The 27,500-nt window shown below is 38.5% G+C and overlaps 1 protein-coding gene across 2 annotated transcripts in view; it reads left to right on the top strand.

Annotated features, from left to right (window-relative positions):
• The window catches only part of foxp4 (forkhead box P4), a 235,381-nt gene that overhangs the window by 111,337 nt on the left and 96,544 nt on the right, over positions 1-27,500 (top strand). For both annotated transcript variants that reach the window (XM_062054800.1, XM_062054792.1), the window contains exon 3: positions 15,303-15,392. In XM_062054800.1, coding sequence (XP_061910784.1) covers positions 15,303-15,392 — 90 coding nt within the window. The remainder of the gene's footprint in view (positions 1-15,302; positions 15,393-27,500) is intronic.

Here is a 27,500-nt window from a genome sequence, read left to right as displayed (position 1 = left end):
CTTGATGCTAATATACATTAGCTTTGCTACTGACATGCTATTGATTAGTAGGCGTCAAAAAAACAATACATTTTCGAAAAATCGCAGTTGTTACTTTAATTAATTAATTAATGTTTTAATTCATCTTTAATTTTTAATCTTAAAAAAAATAATTAAAATCTACTCCCAAGTGGGCCGGACTTGTAAAATCATGGCACGATAACTTAAAAGTAAAGACAACTTCAGATTGTTTTTTTGTTTAAAAATAAAACAAGCACATTCTGAAAATGTGCAAATCATAATGCTGTTGTTATAGTTTTTTACACTTACATGTTGCAGTTAATAGTATTCTATCTTTATTTGTTGTTATTTATACTTTCTGAATAAATTATGTGATAATATTCATCAGTCAACTCATTGGTGTTAATTGTCAATCATCAAGATAACAAAAATAATATCAAAATCAAATTACAGGATGTTATTTATGTAGTTTGCTCATTTTCCTCGACTGGTGCACTAACATGTGGTTATTTTTATTTTTTTACATATGTAGCATCTACAAAGATACAAATAATTGCTATTGTGACATCTAGTGGACACATTTAGAACAGCAGTTTCTTTCATTAAAAAATTTCGGCTCATTTTTATACTTGGCAAACTCATCCTGCGGACCAGATAAAACCTGTTCGAGGGCCTGATCCGGACCGCAGGCCGTACTTTTGACACCCGTGATGTAGATGGTATATATCTGCTGTACAGATTTACTTTAGAAAATAGAAGTGTTGGATACTTCTCTTGTTGTCTTATTTGTATTTGACTTTATTAAATGTTTTGGTAGAATTGTATTCAACAAAACCAGTTTTCTTTTCAGTAATATAAACATTTGTCAGAACTTTTTTATCTATTTTATGGAGAAATGTATATAATCAAAGAACTGGCACCCGATTGTTTTTAAAGAGCCGAGGATGTTGTTGTGGCTTGTGCAGCCCTTTGAGACACTTGTGATTAAGGGCTATATAAATTAACTTTGATTGATTAAAAAAAGTATTAATTTTGAATCGAGAATCGATTCTGAATCGAATCGTTATCCCCAAAAATCGAATCGGATCGTGTGCTGCTCAAAGATTCACTGCCCTACTGATTAGCATTAGCGATTTTACATGGCGAGTCCAACATTTCCACATTTGTTAATGAAAACTACAACTAAGATACGATCAAACAGCTGGTGCGTGGTACTTGGAGTATTAACACACATTAGGGCACAACAAAAAACACTATAAAATAACACTACTATTTTTTAACGTCTTAACTGTAATTGCACCTTAATGTCATACTTGCAAATGAGATCATGAATAATAAATAACAAAATAAGCTGGACAGCAATGATCATAATCAGCTCATTTTTAAATGTTGCAATGAAATGTTACGTTTTGCTAACAAAAAGAGTACCAAACATTGGTTCGTTGAGTACCGGTATCGAATCCCAGGTTCTGTGAATTAGTACTGTAAACAGAACCCATCCTTATCTACTGTACACATTTGATTTTGGTCAATTTATTTCGTCTTTTAAGGGCCTTCTGCCCAAAAAAGCTAGTCAAAGATTATCTCCATGACAGCGCTTTACTGTTTTTAAGAATCTGCAGCAAAAATTTAAGTTTCTTGCAAGTTTTTTTTTGCTTAACTTAACTTGTTAATTTTTTTTTACTTAAATGGAACCTTGAGGAACACCACTAGTATAACTAAGGAAGTTGGACAAATGACAACTGAATAGGGTTGTCCTGATACCAATATTTGAGTACCGGTACCAAAATGTATTTCGATACTTTTCTAAATAAAGGGGACCACAAAAAATGGCATTATAGGCTTTATTTTAACAATAGATCTTACGGTACATTAAACATATGTTTATTATTGCAAGTTTGTCCTTAAATAAAATAGTGAACTTACTAGACAACTTGTCTTTTATTAGTAAGTAAACAAACAAAGGCTCCTAATTAGTCTGCTGACATATGCAGTAACATATTGTGTCATAAAGTTGGTATGGTATGGTATGGTATTTTTATTCTATTTTATCCAAATTATGAGGGACAAGCTGTAAACATTGATTATTAATCCACTTCTTCATATACTGTTAATATCTGCTTATTTTCCGTTTTAACATGTTCTATCTACACTTCTGTTAAAATGTAATAATCACTTATTCTTCTGTTGTTTGATACTTTACTTTAGTTTTGGATGATACCAAAAATGTAGGTATCGATCCAATACCAAGTAGTTCCAGGATCATACATTGGTCATATTCAATGTCCTCATGTGTCCAGGGACGTATTTATAAATGTAATATGAATTTAAAAAAAAAGAAAAAAAATTTAACGATAAAAAATATCGGTGCATTCAAAGTAGTATCGACTAGATACGCTATTGTACTTGGTATCATTACAGTGTAGATCCACCCATGGCATTTGTTTACATTGACGAGTGCTAGCTTGCTGTTAGCGGTGAGCTATTGTATCCTCCTACGGTGTGTAGTGAAGCATGTTTAGCTATCCCTTGTCCTGCAGTGATAATGCTACTTGTAAGAAACTCACTTTATTTGTCGCCATGGAGGCGAGGATTAGTGATTTAGAAGTAGTTACTACACTGCCGACTCCAGATGGATGTTCGCCGCTAGCCACGTCTTAAAGCACCTCTTCCTGAGGGCGTTTCAGTGTTATAACTTTACCTTTATCTTTAGTTTTTAAGCCAAAATGCGTCCATTCTCCCTTTTCTGTTGACTCACTGTGTCTGCTTGTAAGTACCGAACATGCTCCTCTGCTCCTAAAACCAGCAATGTCATGACGTGACGACGCGCCATCATGCCCGGGAATCGGTGCTTTTCAAACAGAGTATGGAACCGTTACCGTACAACCCTACTACTGACTGCATTTTACAGCAACACCCGAGTTACATAAATCACATTACAAAAAAAACGTGGAGGACTCAAAGGGGTGCCTTGAGGAACAGGTCAGGCACGTAAAAATGCAAAGGTCTGCAAAGTTGCGTCCAGGGGTCCAAGTTTCTACATACAACCGGAACACTCCAGTGTTTTTAGGGATTTGCTGCAAAAATGTTTATCTCCCAAGTTTTGAAGTGACCTCGGGGGCCGGCATGATGCCACTCACGGGGCCGCCAGTTGAAGATCCCTTTTTTTGATGGGTCAGAAGGAGGTCATAGAGGTGCAAAGAAAACACACACACAAACACACGCACACACACACACACACACACATATAGCGTTACATCTTCTGCACCCTCGTCTACAGTAAAAGAAACTCCACTGTCAGCCATTTTTTTCTGAAACTGTTAAGGAGAGACTGGCCTATACCATGCACACACACTCCCCCACACACACACATTTACCTTTGTATGTGTGTGTGTGACCCTGCTGAATTAAAAAATGCACTGTTATTAAAGGCTGTGTCAGCGGCGATGATTTACAGAGGGGAGCGATGACAAGTCAGAAGAACACACACTCACACACACACACACACACACACACACACTCACTCTGTGTGCTCGCAGGCCTCCAAGCTGAGGGCTGACCTCCTCACCCCTCCTTCCCCTTCCTCCTCCTCCTACCTCTCTCACTCTAATAAAACCTGTCTGACACCACTGATGTGTGTGTGTGTGTGTGTGTGTGTGTGTGTGTGTGTGTGTGTGTGTGTGTGTGTGTGCTCGGCAGCACAAAGACTCTGTTGTTGGGCCTCCCTCTTAGGCCTCCCTCATATTTTCTTTAAAGGTGCAGTGCGCCCCCAGGAATGCCACAGGGGGAACGGGGAGTTGGGGTTGGGGGCGGGGGGGCATTTAGGAGGAGCTGATTTTGTGTGTGTGTTTGTGTGTGTGTGTGTGTTACAATGATGCAGTCCAGCCAGGTCACTGGGAGAAAAAAGAGAGGGTGAGGGTGAAGATGAGAAATGAAAGTGGAGGGTCAATGACAAACTGTTGAAATGTGAATGTTTAGTAGGGGTGTCAAAAAAAAGTTTTTTTGAATGAATCGTGATTCTCATTAGTAACAATTCTTTTTTTTTTCTTTCAAATATTGATTTATTCATTTGATAGGGAAAATATAATACAGGTACTAAGAACCAGACAGTGCCCCCCCCCCCCCAAAAAAAAATAAATAAATAAATAAAAGTAAAAAATGAAATAAAATAACCCCCCCACAAAATAAATAAATGAATAAAAGTAATAAAACATTAAATAAATAATAATAATAATTTAAAACAATAACATTTTCCTTCCGCCTTTCAGTCACAGTCACAGTGGGTGGCAATGTACTGCCTTCCTCTTCCCCACAAGCAGATAGAAAATCAAACGAACTGACGAAAAAAAAAAAAAAAAATTCAAAAAAAAAATGAAAAATCAAAAACCTACAGAGAAGTGTCACTGAATAAAAATTAAACAAATGGAATTGAAGTATTATTTGTAACAATTCTTAATCGATTAAAAAAAAACCATCTATTATTTATTTTATTTTTTTAATATTCCGAAAAACCACCGTCTTCTCAAGTAGAATTTTTTTATTTTGGTTTAATAATGTTGTAGCCTTTTCCAAAAATGCGCTGGCTTAATGCTAATATACATTGGTTTTGCTACTGACGTGCTACTGATTAGTGGGGATGTCAAAAAAACTATACATTTTCAAAAAATAATCGCAATTCTTACTTGTAACGATCAGAAAAATAAGAAATCTATTTAAAAAAAATAAAACTGCTTTAATCTGTCCTGTCCAGCCACTCAGACAAATCATAATGTTGATGTAGATTATCTATATCTGCTGTATACATTTACTTTAGAAAAGAGAAGTGTTGGATACTTCTCTTGTTGTCTTATTTGTATTTGACTTGTTTTGGTAGAATGTTTTTTTTTTTTTTTTTTAAGTTTTCTTTCAAGTAACATAGAAATTGATCAGAGCTGTTTATCTATTTTATGGAGGAATGTAGTTAATCATAGAACTGGCACCCGATGTTATTAAAAAGTATTGATTTTGACTTGAGAATTGATTCAGAATCGAATCGTCACCCTCAAGAATTGAATCGAATCGTTTGGTACCCAAAGATTCACAGCCCTGAAGTTTACAACAGTCCAGTAACTTGTGCACGGAGGTAAACAAGTACAGTCGTCCCTCGCCACTTCCTGCTTCAAATATTTGGTCTTTTTTGTAGCATATGCTACAATTTATTGGTCTTAAATTCAGCATTTTCAAATTAAGTAAACATATCAATACCACACACTTGATAAAAATGCCCCTCTTTAAAAGAAACACATAAATACAATTTTTTTGGCTTGTAATGAGCAAACAAAATCTGCCAATGGAAGAAGTTGTAATTGTCTTTGTGGGATTCCCTGAAATAACTTAAAAGTGATCTTGAATTTAGCATATAAAACTGAATTAATAGCTATACTTCATATTGTGATGCTCAAAAGTAGTATTTCTTCCCTCTATTGCCTACAAACAAGTTCTTATGTCTCACTGAAAAATGACTTTCAGGATTTATGCAGATCCCAAATACAGATCAGCAGGTACCAGAAGGTAAGAAAAGTATATTTTGCATAATATTGCGAAACAAAACGCCAGATAATGTCTTACTTTATACACACACCATAATAATATGTGTATGTTTGACTGCCATCTACTGGTCACACCAATCATTACCCAATGTACCAAATAAAATTGCTTCGAGGTCGGTAAGGGAAATCAGAATTAATCCGTACATAAGGCGCACTGTCAAGTTTTGAGAAAAAAAAAAGATTTCAAGTGTGCCTTATAATCCAGAAAATCTGGTATTTCCCATTCATATAATATATCATTTTTTTCACATAAAATAAAAACAAAACCAAATTTTTAATGAGTGGCGGCTTTTATTTTGCCGTGGCGTCACGCCACGATCAATTACATGTAAGGAAACCCTGTATATACACAACCAGAACTAAACAAAACTACTCACCCTATGATGCCGTGTGAAAGAGGCATTGAGTTCAAGGAAGAAGAACAATAAGTATTTTTGTCATTGATAAATGTCATTCACGTGTAAACACTATATAGTAAAACTACAATCAAAAAAAATGGAGTGCTCCAAAAAGTTTTTGGAACTAAACTCACGGGCCAGGTGAACAGCATAAATGATGAAAAAGAGAGGACCTAAAATGGAACCTTGAGGAACACCGCTCGTATAACTAAAGAAGTTGAACAAATGACGAAAAAAACTTAGTTACATAAATCACACTTTACAAAAACATGTGTAACTGTCAAAAAGTAGAGGACTCAGAGGGGTGCTTTGAGGAACGCCTTTTTTATATAAATCCCAAGTTTGCGCCCCAGTGTTTTTTTCCACAACATCCTGTTTCAGCAGTGCTGTTTCTGTGATCAAAGTTTTTTTTAGGTGTGCAAATTTTCGGTCAACAGTGCACAAATAATAGCATAACATTGATGCAATATATTATTTTTTCACGCAAAAAACAAACAAACTTATTTTTAAGGAGTGGCGGCTATTATTTTGCCGTGGCGTCACGCCAGTGTTTTTTGTTTGCTGGCGAGGTTAAAATGTCAATGCAAGGATGTTCCAATGTGGTCGAAGTTCTTCTGTACAACAGGAGCACGCTACTGTTTTTTAGGAATTTGCCGCAAAAAAAGTTTGTCTCCGAGGTTTCGAACTGAACTCGGGGGTGGTGCGGAGACACTCCTGAGCTGGATTTGGACCTGGTGTCCAGGCTGGATTATCATTTTTGCTTTCATATCTCCCCTCATCACTGTTGGCAGCGTTACGAAAAGCGACAAAGCAGAACTGTTGCGGAATCGGTCCTTTAGGTGAGCTAAAGTCGTTCAGGATATGATGTTGTTTCTTCCTCGGCCTGTTTTGATGTCGCTTTTTTATGTGAAATAGCACAAAGTGGATCAGTTTGAATTTGTCCGAGTTGCACAATGCAAAAGTGCTTTTCTGAGCTGAGCTGAGGTCGTGCAGGCAGCCAGGAGGCTCTTAATAAGTGACTTAGCTGTGCGTCATCCGACTGTTTGCCCACACTAAAGGTGTAGACACATCCAGTATATCTATAGTAAACTTCTATTTACTTTCACACCTTTACAACTGTGGAATCCGGGGTTTGGGGTGGTGCACTTTTCATGGAAACATGAGGCGTTATGCAACGTTTTGTCTGTTGATAGTAAAATGGTGACATTGTTGTTATTCAGATTAAACTGCTGTGCATGCAAATGAATGCGGGCAAATATATGGGTTGTGAAAATAAATATGTTGTACAATATACCGGTACTAGTAAAGTACCGCGGTACTAATGAATTAAAAACGGTACTATACTGCTTCTGAAAAATACCGGTATTTTTTAAATACATTTTTTGGACATGACGCCACAACGTCGTCACGTCGTGGCATTGTTGGTAATAGGAGCATATTAGGCAACGCATATACAAGCAGAAACAGCATAGGGATTAAAAACAAGGGAGGATGGATTTATTTTGGATAAAGTTGAAGCTATACACGCTGAAGCACTGCTCTGCAAGAGGTGCTTAGTTTTTGCTCTTTTTAGCCGTTAGTTAGCTAGCGGCTAACGTCCATCCGCAGTCTACAGTGTTTTAAGATACTTCTAAATCACTAATCCTCGGCGCCATGGGAACAAATAAAGTACCGTATGTTTCTTACAAGTATCATCCCTGCAGGACGAGGAATAGCTAAGCATGTTTCACTACACACCGTAGGAGGATACAATAGCTAACTGCTAACAGCAAGCTAGCACTCCTTAATGTAAACAAAGGCCGTGGGTGGATATACATCTGACATCCACTGTAATATCAAGTACAAGAGCGTATCTCGTCGATACTACAATGATTACATCGATATTTTTTATCGTCACAAAATCTTTTGTCTTTTTTATTTTTTATGGACACAGGAGAACTTTAATTATGACCAATGTATGACTACTTGGTATCAGATTGATAGCAACATTTGTAGTATCATCCAAAACTAATGTAAAGTATCAAACAACAGAAGAATAAATGAAGTGTAGATAGAACATGTTGAAACAGAAAATAAGCAGTTGTTAACAGTAAATGAACAAGTAAATTAATAATCAATTTTTACAGTTTGTCCTTCATAACTTTGACAAAATAATAGAATGATAAATGACACAATATGTTACTGCATACGTCAGCAGCCAATTTGGAGCCTTTATTTGTTTACTTACTACTAAAAGACAAGTTGTCTCGTATGTTCACAAACTTAGTTAATTTATAAATTCTTCTTTGATTGCAATAAGAAAAATGTTTAATATATATAAATATATATAATATAACATTTTCTGTTCAAATAAAGACAATAATAACATTTTGTTGTGGTCCCCTTTATTTTGAAAAGTATCAAAAAGTATGTTTGGTACCAGTACTGGTACCAACATATTGGTATCGGGACAACCCTATTTTACACTATTACTTACAGGGGAAATGCACTTTTTTGGAATGTTGCCTATAATTCACAACCCTTATGAGAGACAAGAACACATAAATCTTATTTTTGGGCATTCTGACTCGTAAATAAAAGTCAGCTTACAATGGAGCCAATGTGAGCCATGACGTCATATCGTCTATTGCGTTTATTCCGACCATAACACCCGATAAATGACCATCCGAAAAATCAGGACCTGAATATTAGGCAAGTATTGGTAATATTTTTGTTACAAGCGCTAACGTTAACCTATTTTAGCGGCGCGTTGTCACAGGGAGGTAACTTCTTTGTGCTAATGTATTGACATCCTGAGCTGCTTTCTCGCCCGGTAGCTCGTGAAAGTTTATCCTAGATTATAAATCATGCCTCTCAACTGGGTAATAAAAAGATGAGGACATAATTCGACAAGTTGGTCAACTTTGACAGCCAATTTAGACCCGGGAATGGCGAAAAAGACTCAAAAAGACCCTTAGTTGCACCCCTTTTTTTCTTCACGAGGATTATCAGTTCTTCTTCATCTAAACAGGAATATATGAACATCATAACAGTCTGCATCCCAGTGAGAGATGATGAAAACATGAAAATAAAGAATGTGGGATTTACAATAATAACTCTAAAGCATAAAACACTGAATGTTAACAACATATGAACCACGCTCCTCTTTTACTTCTTAAACCACCTCCCCGATTGACATATTCCACAATCAAACAAAACGCAAACAAAATGCAACAAACGGGGCGAAATATGTACGCAAAAGGTAAAAAAAACAACATAGACAGCCTGATATAAATAACTTTTCTGCAGAACTTTGTAGTAAAAATCTGCTTCTGCGTCTTTTAGGCTGTCCGCTCTGGAAACACAAACCCTGAACACTCTGATTGGTGCCTCATCTGAGCTATAACTAGTGTACACTCAAAAGCACAGATTCCAAGCATTGAAATATTCTATAGTTCAAGACTTACGGTAATTTGCAAACAGCACTGCACATCATAATGGCGGCGACAGTTTCGATGTTAAAGGTCTAAAAATATTCAATAGAAAAATCCGGCAGGCCGGACTGAAAGTCCTAACGAGCTGTATGCGACCCTCGGGCCATAATTTGCCAAGGTCTGCCCTATTTTGTAGTCATAAAAATGATTACAACCTTTGAGCGTTATATTTGTGTTCAATTACAATAAACAGTAAACACTCATATTTTCTTACACTTTTACAACATCTTTAATTATTTTCTTTTTTTTTCCGGAAACAATAATATCGCACCGTGGCCTCAATATCGTGACAATATCGTTAGTTGATAGTAGGGTTGTACAGTATGCCGGTACTAGTATAGTATTGCGATACTAATGAATCAAAAACGGTACTAAACTCTGTTTGAAAAGTACCAGTTCCCCATTTTTTTTTTAACGGGCATGACGGCGTGTCGTTATGTCGTGACATTGCTGGTTTTAGGAGCAGAGGAGCATGTTCGGCAGCGCACAATCATGGAGTACTTACAAGCAGACAAGGGAGAACGGACGCATTTTGGCCTAAAAACTAACGATAAAGATGAAGTTATATCACTGAAACGCCCTCAGGAAGAGGTGCTTTAAGACATGGCTAGCTAGCTAGCGGCTAACATCCATTCACAGTCGGAAGTGTTTTAGCTACTTCTAAATCACTAATCCTCGCCTCCATGGCGACAAATAAAGTAAGATTCTCACAAGTATCATCCCTGTAGGACGAGGAATAGCTAAACATGCTTCACTTCACACCTTAGGAGGATACAATAGCTAACCAGCGTCGTTCCTGAATGTAAACAAATGCCATGGGTGGATCTACACCTGACATCCACTGTAATGATACCAAGTATCTAGTCGATACAACCAGCTCAGTGGCCTTGTGGTTAGAGTGTCCGCCCCGAGACTGTGAGGTTGTGAGTTCAAACCTGTGCCGAGACATACCAAAGACTACAAAAAATGGGAGCCATTACCTCCCTGCCTGGCACTCAGCATCAAGGGTTGGAATTGGGGGTTAAATCACTAAATAATTCCCGAGCGCGGCGCACGCTGCAGCTCACTGCTCCCCTCACCTCCCAGTGGGTGAACATGGGGATGAGTCGAAGACACATTTCACCACACCCAGTGTGTGTGTGACAATCATTGGAACTTTAACTTAAGTTTACCTTAACTTTAGCTTAACTTTAACTGTAACTTTAACTTCGATACTATTACGGTATTTTTATCGTCACAAAATCTTTTTTCCGTTTTTTTATTCATATTATGTTTATAAATTCAGGACATACGTCCCTGGAAACATGAGGACTTTGAATATGACCAATGTGTGATCGATACCTAAATTTGTGGTATCATCCAAAACTAATGTAAAGTTTCAAACAACAGAAGAATAAGTGATTATTACATTTTAACAGAAGTGTAGATAGAACATGTTGAAACGGAAAATAAGCAGATATTAACAGTAAATGAACAAGTGGATTAATGAACATTTTTTACAGCTAGTACCTCATAATGTTGACTCAATAATAGAATATAAATGACACAATATGTTACTGCATATGTCAGCAGACTAATTAGCAGTCTTTGTTTGTTTGTTTGTTTACTTACTAATAAAAGACAAGTTGTCTAGTATGTTCACCATTTTATTTATGGACAAAATTGCAATAATAAACATATGTTTAATGTAACCTAAGATTTTTTGTTAAAATAAAGCCAATAATGCCATTTTTTGTGGTCCCCTTTATTTAGAAAAGTATCAAAATGCATTTTGGTACCGGTACCAAAATATTGGTATCAGGACAACACTAGTTGATAGTGAATAAAACATGTTTTCCAACTTTAATCCCCACAGTCCTAAGTATACTATTTCAGTTGTGGTGCATTTGCATAAACGGTCGCATAAATTGTCTATATACCTTAACATTGTTTGAGTATGTAAAGCACCACAGGGAGGGGGGGGTTACTTGCCCGGTGCACAAAAGCCGAGCTATGAATAGAACCTTAGGAGAGGAGACAGGCATCACCTCTGCTCTGTTCTAGCGTTTATGAAAGCCATAAATGCTTCTTTAATATAGTGGTAATCAGGGTGGTAATTTGGGTGGAATTGTCCTTTATTGTTGCCAGACATGGCTTCCCAACTCCTGCCAACACACACACACACACACACACAAACACACACACACACACACACACAAGTGGGTAGACATGGTGTTCAAGGCCTAATTCACACCACATGCCAACAAACTGGGCGGTTGTGTGTGTGTGTGTGTGTGTGTGTGTGTGTGTGTGTGTGTGTGTGTGTGTGTGTGTGTGTGTGTGTGTGTGTGTGTGTGTGTCTATACGTATGTATATACGTGTGTGTGTGTGTGTGTGTCTATACGTATGTATATACGTGTGTGTCTGTGCTTGTTTTAATGCTGAGGTCAAAGCAGTAAATGGGAGGGGGGTTCCCGAGATTTTCGTCCAAGTGTTAAAATATGTGTGTGTGTGTGTGTGTGTACAGGCGGGTCCGCGGCCACATCTGTGCATGTGTGTGTTTTAATTGCGGTCTCAGCAAAAAAAAAAAAAAAAAATCCAGATGGTTTTCATCATCGCGACTGCACAGAGCATTTCTGTCTCTTCCAGCCTCTAATCTCCCGCGCTGTTTTTGCAATTAGACACGACTTAACGTGCCACGCCGTCTAATTGGACGATTCATTAACGAGGCCGCGTGGTGCAGGGGATGTGCGCCTCGTCGAGGCCTCCGTTCTGGCGCGGCCTGGTTGCGTAAGATCTTCCACAGCGAAGAACATCCTAACGAGTTATGGCCGTTAATTTTGCGGTGGACGCACACACACACACACACACGCACACACACACACGTAGACACACACACACACACACACACACACACACACACACACACACACACACACACACACACACACACACACACACACACACACACACACACACACACACACACAGACAGACTTTCATAAATCAATATTTACCAAGGAACCTTTCCCCTTTGAGTCAGAGGAAGCAAATGTGCATCCTGCTGTCTCCCCTCTGTAACCCTCCGCTATGAGGTTGTGTGTGTGCATGTGTGTGTGTGTTTGTGTGTGTGTGTGTGTGTGTGTGTGTGCGAGTGTGTTTGTGTGCGCAGAGCTCGCATGTTTTGAAATGGGTGTTTTCTTGTTTGGTTTTCGGCACAGTTCAGACATTCCAGCAAAAAAGGACCTTTTGCCTCCGGAGCGGATTTGTCCTCTAACACTTGGTTGAAGAGAGAAAGTGGGGCTGGGTGTTACTGGTTAGACTGGAGAGCACCAGGGAGGGGGGGTTGGGAGAAAGGGGGGTGGGGGGGGGATGTCGATTAGTCACGGCTCTTCAGGGTTGCTTTACATCACTCTGACACGTATAAACAGTGTGCGAGTGACACACATGAAGATGTGCTGACACACTTCTGCCTCGGAGGATTGTGGACGAGCCATTTTGAGCCGCTAGGAAGCAAATGAAGGGTGCAGGAGAGAGAGAGAGAAAGAGAGAGCGTAAGAACGCATTTTGATTTGAGGCTGACACGCACAAACACACTCTTAGGGCCTGATTGACTAAGATCCAAATACCACTTACTAAACCGGGTGTGCAGTCGAGAAAAAAGTGTGTACTTTCTGCGTGTGATCTACTAAGACTGCAATTGAGAAGTGGCACAGACCGACCCTATTTACAAAACCCAAAACCAGTGAAGTTGGCACGTTGTGTAAATGGTAAATAAAAACAGAATAGAAGGATTTGCAAATCCTTTTCAACTTATATTCAATTGAATAGACTGCAAAGACAAGATACTTAATGTTCGAACTGGTAAACTTTTGTTATTTTTTTTGCAAATATTGGCTCATTTGGAATTTGATGCCTGCAACATGTTTCAAAAAAACTGGCACAAGTGGCAAAAAAGACGGAGAAAGTTGAGGAATGCTCATCAAACACCTATTTGGAACATCCCACAGGTGAACAGGCTAATTGGGAACAGGTGGGTGCCTTGATTGGGTACAAAGGCAGCTTCCATGAAAGCCTTTAGCATATCAGTATGTGGAATTAAATGATTAAATGGATTAAGTAAAGAAATCAAACAATGTAACAATATGATACAATTTTAAAAACTCTTCAAACTTAAATTGTTTACAGTATATATGTGGAATTAAATTATGAAATAGTTTAAGTAAAAAAATCAAACAATGTAATATTATGATCCAATTTAAGAAACTCTTCAAACTTAAAGTGTTTACAAAAAAGAAGAACCATGATAAACATTCTGAACTTGTTGATAATCTTATTTATCTCACTATATGAAATGCAACTTACTTCATTAATTATTATTTTATTTTTTTATGTTATTATTTATGGAGTGTACTGTGAATAAATTGAGAACAGGAAGTGAACAAAAGTGTAGAATGTAGAATTAAATAAACTCTGCTTCTTCCTATTTCTTTTCGAACATGTTGTAAAGAGTAACTGGAAGTTGTGATGTTTAATGTTGTAATTGTAGTGTATGTTGGAAATAAACTCAAAGCATAAACATTTTATATAGCTGTTTGTTGTAATATTGACTGTTGTATGGCTTTTATTGTCTTATGTGGGATCTGAGCCGATGATGTCGTTGTGGCTTGTGCAGCCCTTTGAGACACTTGTGACTAAGGGCTATATAAATAAACTTTGATTGATTATGCGCCCTGTGCAGACCTTGTTTCAATATACTATATAAACAAAGCTTGACTGCACTGGACTATCTGGTAAAAAAAAAAAAAAGGCAAAGAAAATCACAGTTATTCTCGTGATACTTGTTGAACTAAGCTCTTCGCTAAAGCACGCCGTCACATATGACAATCGCATATCTTTAAAGAAATAAAAAACAAGGTTTTGTTTTAGAATCCTGATATTGTGTACCGTTGAGCATGATACAGAAGACAAGAGGAATATTTCCGATCGGTTGAAATCACAAAAATGCACACGTTTTTACCTTTTGTATTTTTTTATTTTTATGGACATCCAGCATCAGACATTCCTATCCATTACATCATATTTGCATACATCATACATCTATTGTCTGCCCTAAATGTCAAAATATTTTTTTTTGTTTATTTATTGTTAATATTTTTTTTAACGAATATCTCAACAAATATCCCCCCCAAAAAAAGAAAAACAGCACAAAAAAAACTGACAAAAAACAAAACAAAGTAATGCTAATATTGACAAATAAATAAATAAAATGAAATAAAAATAATAATAATAAAAAATAAAATAATATAAACAGATAGTAAATAAGTAAATAGAAAAAAAATATATAGGGAGTAATCTTTTTTTAAAACATTACAATCACTAATTCGAGAAAATAAAATCAGGCTTATGGAACTTGACATAATTGACCCAGTTTTCCCAGTATGAGGTACATTTCTCCAATATATAATGAATAAAAGTCGTTATCTTCTCCATTTTATAAATGTCCATTGTGATTTCCATCCATAGCGTCTAAGTTGGGCTCTCCTGTGATATCCATTACCTGATTTCTTTCTACAAGCCACTAGTAGGATATTCATGAAGTGTTTATCTTTTTCCAGCCAATCCTGAGATACATGTGCGAAAAACAGAGTCTTACTTTCAAGGGGTACTTCTCATTTGAACGTATTCTGTAGAACTCTGTGTATCTCTTTCCAAAAATCCTTTATGGCAGAGCAGTCCCACAAAACATGGTAGTGATTTGCGTTTAGATTGCCACAATTTCTCCAACAGAGTGTTTACCTTTAAAGCGTCAACTGTAGGTCCCCGTTTGGCCCCCTATGTAACCATCGTGTTGGCTCTTGCAGGCTCTCCAGGCTGCCAGACAGTTCCTCCTCCAGCAGGCCTCTGGGCTCAACTCCCCTGGCAGCAACGAGGTCAAACAGAGTCCCGTGCAGGTCAGAACACACTCGCACACACACACACACACGCACACACACACACACACACACACACACATACACACTGGGTGACAAACACACAAATGTGCAGCGTCTGGGCTCATGTCAGCTCCACAGTACGATGTAGGCACAAATCTTTCCTTCCTTATTGCTTGCGCTTCCTCCTTTTTATCGCTTTGGCCACTTTGGGGGCAGTTTGATTTGTAGCCATGTTCCTTATGAAGCTCCTCTGTCAAACATGGGAAACAAATGACACACAGCTTACACTTGTGTGAAAGGGGATATTTTAAAATAAACACATTCGACATTAAATGTACAAAATATGAATGATATGTGCGTGAATTGGTCAATAAAGATTTGAATAATTATACAGTCCCACAAACCTGCACAAATGTCTGCATGTTTCGATATTATAACCCCAAAAAGGTGTGGCAAGTTTATTTGTCTGTTTGTTTGTTTGTTTGTTTTATTTGCACAAAAAAGAACATTATACATTTTATTTTTATTTTTTTGCTGCAGCTGTTTTTTTACTGTAATATTGTACATGGTAATTGGGATTTGTTATATATTGTATATATTATATAAACATATAATATATCAGTATATATGATATACTGTGTATATAATATGTAAATATTACATATATTTTATATTGCTACTATGGTACATTTTTAGTCTACTTTATACCTTTTGCTTTCGCCCTCTTTTTGTGCCCTTGTGTGCATTATCCTTTCCATCCTTTGTAACTGAGCTACTATGTGGAACAATTTCCTTTGTGGATCAATAAAGTTTGTCTAAGTCTAAGTGTAAAGCAAAAATATGTGCGAGACAGGTTTAAAAGACCCCAAGATCAGCCACAAAACGTCACAATTTACACAGCAGCGAAAAAATTATAATAATAATAACATAATATTCTTACAAGAAGGAAAAAATAATCAGAAACATCCATCCATCCATTTTCTACCGCTTATTCCCTTCGGGGTCGCGGGGGCGCTGGAGCCTATCTCAGCTACAATCGGGCGGAAGGCGGGGTACACCACCCTGGACAAGTCGCCACCTCATCACAGGGCCCACACAGATAGACAGACAACATTCACACTCACATTCACACACTAGGGCCAATTTAGTGTTGCCAATCAACCTATCCCCAGGAGCATGTCTTTGGAGGTGGGAGGAAGCCGGAGTACCCACGCAGTCACGGGGAGGACATGCAAACTCCACACAGAAAGATTCCGAGGCCGGGATTCAACTCACGACTACTCAGGACCTTCGTATTGTATTGGCAGACGCACTGACCCCTCTTCCACCGTGCTGCCCTAATCAGAAACATGTAAAAAAATAATAATCAGAAAAATAATCAGCTGTTTAAAATTGGTGCAGTAGATTAAGTTATGTATGAAGTGTTGGGCAGCTGAGGGAACTTCTGTTCATTTATTGTGGGAATGTCAGAGAATAAAAGAGTTATGGTTGAAAACAACAAAAGAAGCGACCACAGCCCTAAATATAAACGTGTCATCAAAGAGTAAAAATGCATGTCTTTCCATATGCCTCATAACAAAAACGCTAATATGAAAAACATGGATAGATGTTGATAGTCCAATAGTAATATGTAAATATATTCATTATACAGCAGTCATTTTCATACATTTATTTTCTAATACAGACGATTAGGTCCACTTACACTGAAAATAACAAAAACTATTGTTGTTCATGAGGTATGTACTAGTTTTTTATGTCTGGGTGGGGGTCCTATTTTGGAAATAATTTGTACCCTTTTCAGAGATATCATTAAGTTCCCCTCTAAAACATTCACATGTTGCACAATGAGATGTAAGCATGGGATAAAGTGTACATTCCTGTAACTTTCTGACTGTAAAATACAGTATATCATTTTATTAGCATTCATGTTAACCTAGTAACAGCATCTCATGATTAATATCCATAAATTAACATTCTTTATTAATAAATTATTTATTCATAAATTAACATTCTTTATTAAGGACAGTAGTGTAACGACCTGGAATTCACACTTAATCTGGTGTTGGAGTTGTCTGACTTTTTGCAAATCCTCTTGATATGACAGATGTTCTATGATATATATATATATATATATATATATATATATATATATATATATATATATATATATATATATATATATATATATATATATATATATATATATATACATATATACAGTATATGTTAATGTAATATGTTATATGATGTACATATGATGGCACGTGTAAAAAATTTTAAAAAATTAAAGGTTGTTGAAAGTTACACAATTGAATCAACAGCTGAAGAGACTTTATTGACTAAAGTACATGGTGACTATTGTAGATGAACAGTAAATCCATGAGGTATAGCAGTCCAGAAGTCGCACAAGGTTTCAATCTGTTCATCTGAAGGCAGCGCTCGAATCATCCGCCTTTGCAACCCTGATTTTCAACACATGTTGCAAACTCTGAGCAGGTGTCTCCAGAATTGACAGAATTGCTCCTTATATTGGACATGTTAAAAAACCTTCTGCCTCATGTTCGGATATCAAAAGTGATGAGGATGATAAAACTCGAATTGAGTCAAACTCACACTGAGTTGCCTCATGGACACATTCTAATGTGGGGTGTTACCTTGCACTTCCTTCCTTCGCTTTCTCCTCTCTCTCTCACACACACACACACACACACACACACACACACACACACACACACACACACACACACACACACACACACACACACACACACACATCAAGCCCCTCCCCCTCTTTCCATCTCTGTCTTGTTTGTCTTGTTTGTTGGTGCCTGGCCCGTTAGCCTCCCTGCACTATCCAGGGCACCCGGGCTACATCTCTGTTGTCTCAGCTGTCAGCTCCAATGGTCACACACATCCTGCCAACACACACTCTCGGATGTGTGTTGGCAGGGTGTGTGTGTGTGTGTGTGTGTGTGTGTGTGTGTGTGTGTGTGTGTGTGTGTGTGCATTCTCACTGAGCAGAAAACAATGTATCAGCACCAGTGTTGCAAAAGCAGTTGTACGGTACAAGACTGAAATACCTATGTTAAACCTGTCTCCTGAGGTTTGTTCTTGGCGATTTTTGAGTAAAATAGACAAAAGTAGTAAATAAATCATTGGTTGCTTGTTTAAAAATGTATTTTAAATCATTTAGTATTCAAAATAAAGCTAATGTGTGAGAATATGGAAAAGTACCAATCTGGACGAGGTGCTAGTTGACCCAAGTTGTGACCTTGGGTGGACCACTTTTCCATTGACAACTGTAGACGTTGCTGTGTCGCTGATCTGACTGAGCCCAGAAGAAGATCCCACCATAACTTTCTGTTGGCTTCCGGGTGGAATGGACTCCACATTACCTATACATTTAACAATTCAAGAACCATACCCAATGGACATTCATTGCAGTCGACATCTCAGGGCATTCAAACCATTGCAACTGGACTGTTTGGTTTGTCTTAGAAGACGTTTCACCTTCATCCTAGTAGACTTCATCAGTTCGTGCTCAGAGACTTAGTTTGGTCAGAGGTAATCATAGACTTAGATTGGTCACATCTAGTCTTCGACTTAGATTGGTCAGATTTAGTCTGCCAGCTGGTGCCAAAACCCCAAATAGTTATACTCCAAAACCAGGAGGGTGTGCCTGGGCAAGGATGGTTTCGCCCTATGATAGTGAGAAAAACAACTGTTTTGATGCAAACGAGCAATCCTAACTGTCAAAGCCAACGACAGTCGTTGAAGTGTAATTTCCCCTCGTTAGCATCGAGGTATTGTGTGGCAGAATGATCGCTGTGGGTCGACTACTCTCAGTCCAAAATACTCTGAATCCCCCACGTAAGCATTCCATTCAGTTGTAAACAAATGGCACAAATGGCATTCTGGTCACCTTCTGTGAGCAGAATTTTTCCGACTCCTGTTATTTGTTGGAGGCTAAATTGCAGAGTCGTTTAGGATTGGTTGAAAGGACAGTGTTGTAGTGGGAGATAGCCAACCATTCCTAAAAGACTCTGCAATTTAGCCTGCAGTTTGTACAACAAATAACAGGAGTTAGAAACATTCTGCTCACAGAAGGTGACCAGAATGCCATTTGTGGGGGATTCCGACTATTTTGGACTGGTACTTGTCATGATCCGTGGTCCGGATCATGTTTTGTTTAGTTATGTTCTGTTAGTTTTGGACTTCTTTAGTTCCTGTCTGCGCTTCCTTGTTTGTTTTGTCACCATGGCGACTGATTAGTTCACCTGCCTCATTTGTTTGGATCACACCTGTCGCTAATCATTGTGTTCACATGTTTCTGATTAGTGCTCGCCCGCTCACCTGCTTCCCGAGCACTAATGAGAGGCATTATTTAAGTTTGCCTTTGCCAGTCAGTCGGCCTGGCGTCATTGTTTGTCTCATGCCTGGACTACATAAGTCATGTTTATGTCATGCCACAGTTACTTAAGTTCTCTATGTCCGTAGTCAATGCTAAGTATTTACTTTAACTCCAAGTGCGATCAGCGTGTTGTGCTTTTGTCTTGTTTTCCGTTTTTGTACCTTTTGAGTTTTGAGAATTAAATCATGTTTTTTCCTGCACGCTTTGTCCGGAATGGTCTGTTTGCATCCCGGGAGAACAAACCTCGCAGTAAGCTGCGTAAACCCAACGATCCACCGCGATCGTTCTTCCACACAATACCTCGATACTAACGAGGGGGAATTACACTTCAACGACTGTTGTTGGCTTTGACAGTTAGGATTGCTTGTTTGCGTCAGCTGATAGACTAGATCTGACCAATCTAAGTCTAAAACTAGATCTGACCAATTTAAGTCTAAGACTAGATCTGACCAATCTAAGTCTAAGACAAGATGTGACCAATCTAAGTCTATGACTAAGTGTGACCAATCTAAGTCTAAGACTAGATGTGACCAATCTAAGTCTAAGACAAGATGTGACCAATCTAAGTCTATGACTAAGTGTGACCAATCTAAGTCTAAGACTAGATGTGACCAATCTCAGTCTAAGATTAGATCTGACCAATCTAAGTATATGATCATGAACTGATGAAGACTACTCGGATGAGCGGCGAAAAATCTTCTAAAACAAACCAAACAGTCCCCTTGCGATCGACTGAACGCCTTGAGCTGACAACGACCTGGAAGAATGACAACATTCATAGACATTGCACACAACCTTGGTCGGGGTGTCCCGACATCCACAGCCCCTTTTTCAGGTTTTTATGGGGTCTTTTGAGTATTTCCTCGCCCGGATGAGGTCTATATTTCTGATTGATACATCACAGCCTATAATAGCCAGGGTTTCCCCTTAATATAATTGATCATAGCGCACCACCACGGCAAAATAAAAGCCGCCACACCTTAAAAATAATGTTTTTTACGTGAAAACAAATTAAAGTGATATAATGTAATGTTAATACTAATTATTAATAGCACATATTTGCTTTATAAATCAATGCATAGCCTTTTTAAAGAAACTATTTGCATTAAAGCAGGTTATGCAAATTCTATGATGACGTCATGATGCACCACAAGTATGTCGTCAATCTGGGGGGAAACCCTGATAACAGTCTCCAAATGCAATGTGAATGTGCCTCGTAGTTGCAACGTGAGGATGAACTCGGGCAACGGGATTGGATGCCCAATAAAAAAATAGCAATATTTTTCCAAAACTTTTTTTTTTTCATTTTCATTTCTATTCATCTCCTTCATTGATGTGCATTTTTGACCAATATACAATTAAACTTTAGCAACAAAACACATATTTACACACCTATGCTTGAGAAGGAACAGGATGAAGAAAGTATTATATTTCCTGCCCCCATCAACGTAATAAGTAGTCTTACTTAATGGATAGCCCAGATTCACAAGCATACAAACCAAACAAATACATCCAAATATAATGAAAACAAACAAAAAACACAAAAAAAAAACAACAAGTGCAAAACTTCATGAAGTACAAACAGAACAAAAAAGTAACATACACCTCGTGGGATGATACAAAACAAATACAAAACCAGACAAAAAATAAGTAAAATAATAAATATAAAGCAAAATGTAGACACTTACGGCTGTCCATATGATCTTATTGTTTTGTCTTTATATATTTTTTTCAATTGGAATATATTTCTACAATCTAAGATTAGAGACGTGCAGCAAATAAGCTAGGATCTCCTCTAAGGTGTCCGAGTGGCTCTGAGGTCCACGCCAAGGCACAAAATGGCGTTCCTATGCGGTCGCTCTCTCACATGCAAATGAGTGTCAGACAATAATTAGATCTTTAGGAGCCTGATAATTAGATTTTCCTCCCCGCTTCTCTCTCAGGGAGAGCGACAAAAAGGGGGGTTGGGGTGGGCACTGCTAGTGTCTTGACTTCCCTGAAGTCATGCTTTATGCTGACAAGAACTCATAACACTAACCCCTCATATTCCCCGTCATATTTTTCTTCATTTGGAGCGAGAGGGAGGACTGCTCGGGAAAAGAGACCGAAAGATGGTATCTGCTCTGTGATTGGTTGTTCAGAGATGGTCTTTGTGTTTAGTTGTCTGAGATATGATCAACCTACTTTCTGTGTGTGCGTATGTGAGACAAATCCAGCAGAAACTTGACAAAAGCTCACGTCTCTGACAGGCATTTGCGGGGAAAAACTGATTGTGTCTGATGGAAGTGCAGCTGCATTAAAAGCACAATAACACGGTTTCATGTGTGAAGAAATAAAAATTATATTACAGTCAAACCTGTCTAGAGCGACCCATTCAAGGGACACGGCAAAAGTTGCTGCTATGGAAGAAACCCCACATCATATTGTGGCGAATATATCCTAAAAAGAGTACACAATTAAGTTACTGACCCCCAAATTAAACTTGTAATGCAGATACGTTACGTCTACAAGGCCAATACTGTACAAAACAGGAGCAAACTGCTGAGCAAGCAGGTTTTAATGGCTGAGTGATTTCCCGGACTATAGTTTATATATAAGCCGCACCCACTAAATTTTAGAAAAATATTTTTTTTCCATATATTAACCGCGCTGGACTATAAGCCGCAGATGTATACGTTGTAAAATTAGAAATGTTCACAAAAACATTTTAAAAATGTTTATTTACATACCTTAATTGTTTTAAACAGTCTCTGAAACACAGCAGTAAAACGGCTGATCAAACCAAACAGAAGTCATCGTCATGGACCCACTAGCTGCAGAAGCTAGCTCTCCAATCAGCTAAACAGACTCAATAACTCCACGGTGCCGTTTTGGTGAATTTACTGAGGAGTTTGTGAAACTAAAACAATCCAAAACAATACAATTGTAAGTTAATAATACTAACACAGACACTTGTGAGCGTGCTAGTATAATAACTGACCCCCAAATTACACTTGGAATGCGGATGCGTTACGTCTATGAGGCCAATACTGTACGAAACCGGAGCAAAGAGGAAAAAAATTGTCACTTTAATTGTCACTTTAAAAATGTTTTTTCCATATATTAGCTGCGCTGGACTATAAGCTGCAAATGTATATGTTGCAAAATTAGAAATGTTCACAAAAACATTTTAAAAATGTTTATTTACAAACCTTAATTATTTCAAAAAGTGTCTGCAACACGGCAGTAAAACGGCTGATCAAACAAAACAGAAGTCATTGTCATGGACCCACTAGCTGCGGAAGCTTGCTCTCCAATCATTAAACAGACTCAATAACTCCACGGTGACGTTTTGGTGAATTTACTGAGGAATTTGTGAAACTAAAACAATCCAAAGTAATGCAATTGTAAAATTGTAAGTTAATAATACTAACACAGACACTTGTGAGCGTGTTAGCATATTAGCCAATGCTAACAACGCTAGCTTCATTACATTACGATGACACGTACAAATACGCATGAAAACACTCCAACAGACATCACACATGGGACGGTTTAGTAAGAAATAATTGTTTTAGTTATACGGTAAAATTTACAAACGTTGCCTGGAGTGACGAATGAAGAATCCATACGAGTAGAAACACTATGGACAACTAGCAGACGGAACGACACGTCTACTTCTGGTTCAAAGCACGAAACAGAAGGAAATACTGTAGAAATACTTGTCCAAAAGAGTGAGCCATATCACAAACAATAACATACATGTTCAGTCTCTGTGTCAATGTTTGTTGCATACAAAACAATATGGCCGAATGCTTGGCATAAAAGTAGCAGCTTATCGTCCAGAAAACACGGTAATTGTAAAAAACAGTACGGAAACTGAGTTGTTTTTGAAGCAATTGCTGACACATTAAAATGCAGCTACTGCCATCTTGTGGAGGTAATGAAAATAACTGGAGGTCGCTTACAGCCACAGCTATGTTTTTTGTCCAATTAGGCGCCTTGGATTTATTGGAAGGTGCAGGTAGGATATGTGTGCTATATCCGGTAAATTGCAGCATGCACGTCCATTATGGGAACTATTACGCAACGAATCCCACTTTTTGATAAAGATGGCATTGAAGCTCCTCCCACCCCGTCAAGGAGATTATGTAACTGGGTTTAACGTGTCACACTTATCTTAATTGCCGCTGGCACGGGTGCGCGGGAGCCCTGTTGGCAGACGCAGTGACACAACTGCAGATTAGCATGACCCGCCTGTCGGCACATGCTCGTACAGCGGGCTGCGCCCGCGTACATGCCACCGTACCCACTTGGCAGAGGCCCGGCTGGCACACTTACACACGCGTGGATTAGCGCACGTGTGTAATTGAATAGCCGCGTGCATTGTGGAGGAGCGTGTTTAATTAGGAGAAAACCTGAAAAGACTCATTAGAGGTATGTTAATTAGGTGAGGCCTGGCACAGCAGGTTGTGCCAGCGCCTGAGCGACGGTTGTACTTCCGCCAAACCTTTTTTTCTGGTGCACGCTACAGATTAGTGAGAAACTCGAGCAAGCCTTGTTTAAAAGTCTTTTATAGTAGGCAACAAAAAGTATGTGAAAAGATGAGTGCTTTGCCCCTCAGAGCGGGACTCAAGCGGCCCTTCTTCCCCTTCGCCATTATTTCCTTTTAAAGTGTTTTTCCCAAAGCACTCCTTTTGTCCACTCACTGAAAGTGTTTAGTCGACAGTTTCCCTCATTTGATGTGCAGGGGAATCGGGAGTGTGTGTGTGTGTGTGTGTGTGTGTGTGTGTGTGTGTGTGTGTGTGTGTGTGTGTGTGTGTGTGTGTGTGCGTGTGTGTGTGTGTGTGTGTGTGTGTGTGTGTGTGTGTGTGTGTAGAACAAAGCTTGGGGGGTGCGCGGGGTCCTGACAGTTTGTGAAAGCTTGTATGGGAAGAGGTTGGGACACGGCGCCGGACTCCGGCCGGGACGGAGAGAAGGGTCTGCGGGCGAGCGCTGGAGTGTGAAACTCCTACTTTGTGGTTTGGAACATGAGCGAGATCAATAATGAAACGCGGTCAATAACGGCGTCCCCGCCACGCCACCCCCCAAAGCCTGAGTGTGTGTTTGCGTGGAAGTGTGTTGTCATTTTTATTCCGAGGCACTGGGGCGTCAGATGGACGACGGGGAGGAGGAGCGGGTGGATTTTCCACTTGAACTTGATGGTCTGTCACTGTCCTCTAAAGTTTTTTGTTTTTTTTCTTTTTTCATTTTGTCTGGGCCCTGTCAGAGAGAGTATTTGGCGTTGGTGTGTGTGTGCGTGCGTGTGTGTGTGTGTGTGTGTGTGCGGCACCCTTCGAGCTCCCTGATAGGCCAGTCTCCACCCCAAGTTACAACACACTCTCTCCTCCTCTATCCTATCTGCTCCTCTGACTGTATTTTTCTGACTATAAGGCGCACTTAAAATGCTTTCATTTTCTCAAAATCCGACAGTGCGCCTCATAGCCCGTTGCGCCTTATGTATGTATTCATTCCAGTTGCAATTGCATTTGGTACATGGTGCAATGATAAGTGTGGACAGTAGGTGGCAGCCACACATAAGAGATGAGTGTTGACTGCAGGTCGACGCCTGTTCAATAAACGATGCGAGCATGTACCCGTACGCAAGCAACGCCGAAACGTTGATGTTTCATTGAGAATATAGAACATTACACACGCTGCTCACAAATCTGTCAGCATGTTTTAGTACTACTTTGGAAAACCACGAAGCCACACCGCTTGGTAGAACGTGAAGAATTGCAGCTACCGTAGTCAGACGTACTGTGCTTCAACATTTCCTGGGTTTCCTGTTTCCTGTTTGCCGTGAGTGACTGCTCGCTGTTGCGAAAAAAGCTAAGTATTATCTTTCTATCTGTGTGCTTCTATTTGTTTTACAGCTTTCTTTATTCCTTCCCAAACATACTTAATAGTCTTAGCGAACTTGCAAACCACACGCTCTCTGTCTCACCGCCTCTCTCTCAGCTACCTAGCTGCTAGGCTAACGAAGCTTCGCGTGGGGACTTTCTGAAGGTCCCCCACATCTGCGGTCCCATCCAAGGTTTCCCGTTGTTCCCATTGGGTCGAGTTTTATCTTGCCCTGTTGTGGGATCTGAGCTGAGGATGTCGTTGTGGCTTGTGCAGCCCTTTGAGAAACTCGTGATTAAGGGCTATATAAATAATTTGGTTGATTAATTGAACATACGGTAATATTATGGTGTGTGTGTAAGGACCCCAAAATGGCACCTATTATCCAGCGTTTTGTTTTGCAATACTATTCAAAACCAACTTTTCTTACCTATTGGCACTTGCCGAAGTGTATTTGGGATCTGCATAAGTCCTGAAAATGTCCCTGCGTCCGCCATTGTAGTTGATAAGCTACTTATTTTTCTCTATCCTCTTGTTGTGGGACATTCATCCTCCGCTGTTGCCATTTCTAATACAAAGTAGCGTACAGTTCTAACTTATAGCTGTCAGTAGACTCGCTATGGAAGGGCTAAAAACTACTGGCACAACAAAGATGACGGGGAGAAGACGCTGTCGAAGTGGAAGCGCGTAAATAAAAACGACCACCAAATGCCGCATTTTAAAGAGACGGTCAGAAAGCAGCTTGAAGATGGTCTGTAAAACATAATCTATGCACCATTTTGACCACCATTACATGTTATGTAGACCACAAGTAAGTGTTTTACATGTAGAAAAAAATCATAATATGACCCCTTTAATGCGCCTTTTGTATGAAAACAGACCTGAATAGACCCGCTTATCTGCAATGTACCTTATAATCCGGTGCGCCTTATGGCCCGAAAAATATGATAGAGCGCTGTTAAAAAAATATAGAATACAAATGCAAAATAGTCTCAGTGTCGAGTCTTAAGGTTGTGTAATAATATATATAATATACTGTATATATATATATATATATATATATATATATATACACTACCGTTCAAAAGTTTGGGGTAACATTGAAATGTCCTTATTTTTTAAGGAAAGGCACTGTACTTTTCAATGAAGATAACTTTAAACTAGTCTTAACTTTAAATAAATACACTCTATACATTGCTAATGTGGTAAATGACTATTCTAGCTGCAAATGTCTGGTTTTTGGTGCAATATCTACATAGGTGTATAGAGGCCCATTTCCAGCAACTATCACTCCAGTGTTCTAATGTTACAATGTGTTTGCTCATTGGCTCAGAAGGCTAATTGATGATTAGAAAACCCTTGTGCAATCATGTTCACACATCTGAAAACAGTTTAGCTCGTTACAGAAGCTACAAAACTGACCTTCCTTTGGGCAGATTGAGTTTCTGGAGCATCACATTTGTGGGGTCAATTAAACGCTCAAAATGGCCAGAAAAAGAGAACTTTCATCTGAAACTCGACAGTCTATTCTTGTTCTTAGAAATGAAGGCTATTCCACAAAATTGTTTGGGTGACCCCAATCTTTTGAACGGTAGTGTGTATATATATATATATATATATATATATATATATATATATATATATATATATATATATATAAATATATATATATATATATATATAATATGTTACGTTTTTAAAATATATAATATATTTAAAAGTATGTTAATGAACTCTTATATATATACTTTTACCAATATTTATTCTAGATGGGGAATTAATTGTTTTAATCATAGTGATATGATTAAAACAATCATATCACTATGAGTTCTTGTTTTGAATGCGTTTGTCTC

This window comes from Entelurus aequoreus, linkage group LG01 (assembly GCF_033978785.1).
Source record: "Entelurus aequoreus isolate RoL-2023_Sb linkage group LG01, RoL_Eaeq_v1.1, whole genome shotgun sequence".
Lineage (NCBI taxonomy): Eukaryota > Metazoa > Chordata > Actinopteri > Syngnathiformes > Syngnathidae > Entelurus > Entelurus aequoreus.
The sequence above is the reverse complement of the archived record's forward strand: the minus strand, read 5'-3'. Positions and strand labels throughout refer to the sequence as shown.